Source organism: Galeopterus variegatus, unplaced genomic scaffold (assembly GCF_000696425.1).
Source record: "Galeopterus variegatus unplaced genomic scaffold, G_variegatus-3.0.2 Scaffold813, whole genome shotgun sequence".
Classification (NCBI taxonomy): domain Eukaryota; kingdom Metazoa; phylum Chordata; class Mammalia; order Dermoptera; family Cynocephalidae; genus Galeopterus; species Galeopterus variegatus.
In genome coordinates this window covers 260,178-264,605 of record NW_007726924.1, presented here as the reverse complement: position 1 = coordinate 264,605, position 4,428 = coordinate 260,178, and the positions used below count along the sequence as shown (strand labels likewise).

The following is a 4,428-nucleotide window of genomic DNA, read 5'->3' as shown; positions in this document are numbered from 1 at the left end:
GAGCACCGCCTCCGAGTAGCTGGGCACCAGCTGCTGGTTGGAGCGGATGTGCCACTCGAGCTCCGTGCTGTCCACCGTGTTGACCCGCGGCAGGCGGTGGGTGAGCGGGGGCAGCAGCTCGTCGCTGGGGCTGAGGCCGCCGCCCGCGCTGCTCGCCGAGCCCGGGCCCTCCAGGCCAAAGAGCTTCTCCACGTGGTAGTGCGCGTAGGCCGTGCGGTACTCGGACAGCACGCGCAGCGGCCACGACAGCGTGAGCAGCGCCGCGGCCCAGAAGGCGGACGAGCAGGCGTACCACGGCGGCCTGGCCGGGTCCGGGAAGGCCACCATGAACTCGCGGAAGTCCACATTCTTGAGGTGCATGCCCTCGCGCGCCTCCATGTAGTCGTCCAGACCCTCATTCTCGGCGAAGAAGCGCGCGCGCTGGCACAGGTACGCGTTCTCGGCCTCCACGCTGGCGAAACTGAAGCACTTGGTGAAGCGCAGCCGCGTGGCCGGCGCGCCCTCCAGCCCCACCAGCGCCTTAGACACGTCGCGGACGCCGCAGCGCGCGTAGTCGAACTCGGCCTCGGCCACGTGCGTGTTGACGCGCTCGTGGTAGACCTGCGGCATGGGGCGGGGAGGCAGCCGGAGTGGCGAGGAGCCAGTGCCGCCCAGTCCACTTCTGTCTGCTCACCCTCGCCCGCCCCGTGGCTGCTCTTAGAGCATTTGATCAGAGCGTGATGTTGCAACACCACGGTCAAGGGTTCTGATCCCCGTACACGCCAGCCACCCCCCAGAAAACAAAAATCAAAACCCTAAGCCTGTCCCGGAGTAGGATCTTACCATCTGGTTTATAAAGCGTCCGAGGTCCTCAGCTTACTCAGTGAGTTAGAGATGAGGGCTGGACGAGAACCCAGCCCTACCTGTGTGCATTCAACTTTTAATTAAGCACTGCTTCCTCTAGGGTCAAATCCTGGCCGTGAACTGCCCCTCTGGCCTGCCTGATCCTTTTGCTGCTGCCTCCGTTGTCCCATGCTGTCCCCATATCACCACGAACAGCCTCTCTTCCCTTTTCAAAGTGTTTCCAAATGGGCTCTTCAGAGAATCTCCCTGAAGAATTCTGTCCCTAGTCTCCCTCTTCCAGCCTTGCTATCACTGTCTTCTTCCTGCTTCTCACAGGCCAGAGACTCTGTCTACCCTTCCGAATACTGAATTAGAGATCACCCGAATCTGGGAACATCTCCTCCTCCTCCAGGTCTCCAACGCGTCCAGGAGGCATCCTGGTGCGTCCAGGAGGTGCTGATTGACCTGCTGACTCTCCATAAGTCCTACCACTCTCACCTCGTCTGGGAGCCTTGGACTTGGGATCCAGGAACCTGGGTTTGAGTCTAGCACTACTACATAGGAGCCGCAGACCTTGTTCAAATCAGTAAGTTTAGATCTCTACCTGTGAAAGAGAGCTTGGTAGCAGTCACCTCACTGAACAGGCTTGCTGTGATGGCATGGGAAGTCATCTCCAACCCTTAAGGCACTAAAAACACCCATTAATTGCTAAACAGTATTGATCCTGGAGCCAGACTGCTTGGGTTTGAGTGCCATCTCCACCACATACTAGCTATTTGACCTTGGACACCTCTCCAAGCCTCAATTTCCTCATGTGTAAAGGGGGTAATACTTACCTCATAGGATTATTATGAAGGTTAAATAAAATGATTTAATATTTGTAAAGTACTTAAAACAGAGTCTGGCTTCCAGTTAACATTTGCTGTTGCTATTGTGGTGGTAGTTATTACCCTCCTGTTGCAGTGCCCATGGAGCACACTGCTGCTTTGTGCTCCCCTCCTCCCCTGGGGGAGAGGATGGGGGGCAAGGGAAGTGAGGCAGAGTCCAACACCACCCCCCATCTTAAATGGGCCTCCACTCTTCTCCAGCCCCTCACCTGGGTAGTAGTGTAGGCGTCTCCGTTGCGGTAACGGGTGACCTGGCGGGTGCGGCGCACATAGTGGTAGCTGATGGCCTTCCACCAGATGCAGGGCGTGGCCTGCTGCATGCGGCCCACTCGCTCCCGCACGCTGCTCACGTCCACACGGTGCTGCAGCTCATGGCGGGCTTGGCAGTGCCAACACTCCACCAAGTAGACGGCATACAACATGAGCAGGAAGGCCAGGGGGATGTAGACATAGCCATTGGAGCAGGGGCTGTCATGGTACATGAGACTGTTGCCCTGGTAGGCGCTGCTGAAGGTGAGGCGTGTCACCGTGGTGACATGGCACCAGGCCACTGCCCCCAGGCAGCCGTACATGAGCAGCGAGAGCAGGAGGCACTTCCAGTGGGACTCACGGCAGAGGGATTTGGTGAAAGAGGGCTGGATGGGACGCTGCTGCTCAGATGGGCAGGGACGGCCGAGGTGAATGGGAAGTGAGACAGAGTGGGCAGGACCCAGCACAGAGATGGAGGCAGGGATGGAGGGGCAGAGACCAGCACCAGAGATGACAGAGATACAGACAAGGATGTGGAAAGAAAAGGTAAGGCCAAGATGGAAGCCAGGGACCAGAGATAGATGAAGAAGTGACCAAGGGGAAGCCATGAGGACAGGAAAAGGGACCGAATGCCAGTGCAGCACAGTGCAGAGAGAGAGACATCCCAAGAAGCAGAGAGGGAGCCAAGCCAGAGATGGAGGCCCAGAGGCAAGAAGACACACATGGATAGTATGGCACCAAGAGACAGAGTCCAAAGACAGGCACAAAGATGGCAATAAAACAGGAGAAGGTACAGATGGGGAAGATGGGGAAGGACAGACAGGCATCAGCAAAGGCAGGTCCCCAGCCCAGACCCCTTCCAGGTGTTCCAGGAAAGGGAGGAGTGATCCACTGACATCACCTCCCCTCTTAACAGATGGGGCCTTTGCTGCTTTCTGATTCTTTCAGTCCTAGGATTTAGAGGAGCCACTCCCCTTTGACCTGTCCACCTCTCTGACCCTCACAGACAATTAGCCTAATATCTCCTTTGGAAGAAGGCCCCCAGGGAACCCAGGTCCTGTCTCATTCCCCACTTTCTGGACCCCAGTTCCCCTATGAGTCTCCCCCTCCTGCACCCTGACATTCTTCCTCTCTGTTCTAGGATGGGAAGGAGGGGGCCGGAGTCCCTGAGCAGAAGGCAGTCCAGGAGGAGGTATTCAAAAGGGCACAGGCATGTGGCTAAGGAGAGGATGGGGATAGGGCATGTGGGACAATGGGGGTAGAGAGCAAAACATCTGAAGCCCAGCCATTTGTCAACAGAAAACGATTTTTGGTTTTCTCCTGGGGCCTATCTGTTAAAGTACTTGGCACATTCTATTCTGCAGTTGGCCCAGTGAGTTGTTTATTTGTCTGGCTCCCCACTAGACTGGGTGCTCCTGAGGGCAGAGCCCATGCCTCATCCTCTTTGCATTATGGGTGCCTACCATGGTGCTGGCACCCAGCAGCCACACAGTAAATGAGTACTGAATTTAATTTCTCCTGGTGGCCTGTTTTCCCACACTTCCTCCCTGCTGTCTAGCTTTAGTAATCCCCAACCCCCAGCACACACACCCTCCTGCTGGGATCCTGACTTATCCTCTCAATTCCTCAGGTTCCTCAGGCTGACCTGGAGGCCAGCCATGGGAGAGAGAAAAGGGTGGAAAAGAAGGTCTTAGTAACAGGCCCTTCCTGAATCTGTACTTCTAGATTCAGCAGGCCCTGAATCTAGAAGTATGGATAGGTAGATGAGTTAGGTTAATAGCACACAGTACAGACCCACAGGGAGATTAGGGTACATGGGCCTTTTGGGGAGCTATGTCCTTGGGAAGTGTGTGCATACGTGCACCTTTGTGTGCCCCCCTGGTTGTGTGCTTGTCCAGATGTGAGCACATCTGAAAGGGTCTCTACCTGCATGTCTGTCCCTGCTTTGTGTACCTCTGCTCTAGTGCAGTGTTCATGTGTGTGCACAAGTGTGCATGAGAGACGGGGGTTTGGGGGGAGGGTGCTCCTAGTACTTTCCTCACTCTCTTTGTCTTCAGTCCAGAGGACTGAAGAGTAGGGCCCCAAACTAGAGATATGCTCAGTACCAAGGCTCTGAAGGATTCCTGGGCTTAGGGCCCGGTAGGGGGAGGACCAGGGGCATTGGGAGAGAAGGTGCACCCCTCCACACACGCACACTTCCAGTGACCCCGGAGGGATCCCCTCCGTACACATATGACCTTCTTAGGGCCCCAACTCAGGTAACACGACAACTTCCCCATGGTACCCTCCTGGCTCTGTAGCCCCTGCAAGTCGCCCTTCTTGGCCTTCGAGGTAGCATAACCCTCCGCGAGACAGGATCCTCGCTGCCATCCCCACCCTGGGTGAGCCTAGCCCCCTCTCTCATCCGTCAGGGGTCCGCGAGGCTCCACCCCTAGGCTCCTCCCCCTGCCCGGGACCCCTGAGCCCCGCC

The 4,428-nt window shown here is 56.7% G+C and overlaps 1 protein-coding gene across 1 annotated transcript in view; it reads right to left on the bottom strand.

Annotated features, from left to right (window-relative positions):
• Positions 1–4,238, bottom strand: part of TMEM151B (transmembrane protein 151B) — a 7,573-nt gene extending 3,335 nt beyond the window's left edge. The window contains exons 1-2 of the mRNA XM_008572651.1: positions 1,919–4,238; positions 5–600 (exon numbers count right to left, since the gene is read on the bottom strand). Coding sequence (XP_008570873.1) covers positions 5–600; positions 1,919–2,785 — 1,463 coding nt within the window. The 5' untranslated portion in view covers positions 2,786–4,238. The remainder of the gene's footprint in view (positions 1–4; positions 601–1,918) is intronic.
• Between the last annotated feature and the right edge of the window lie 190 nt (positions 4,239–4,428).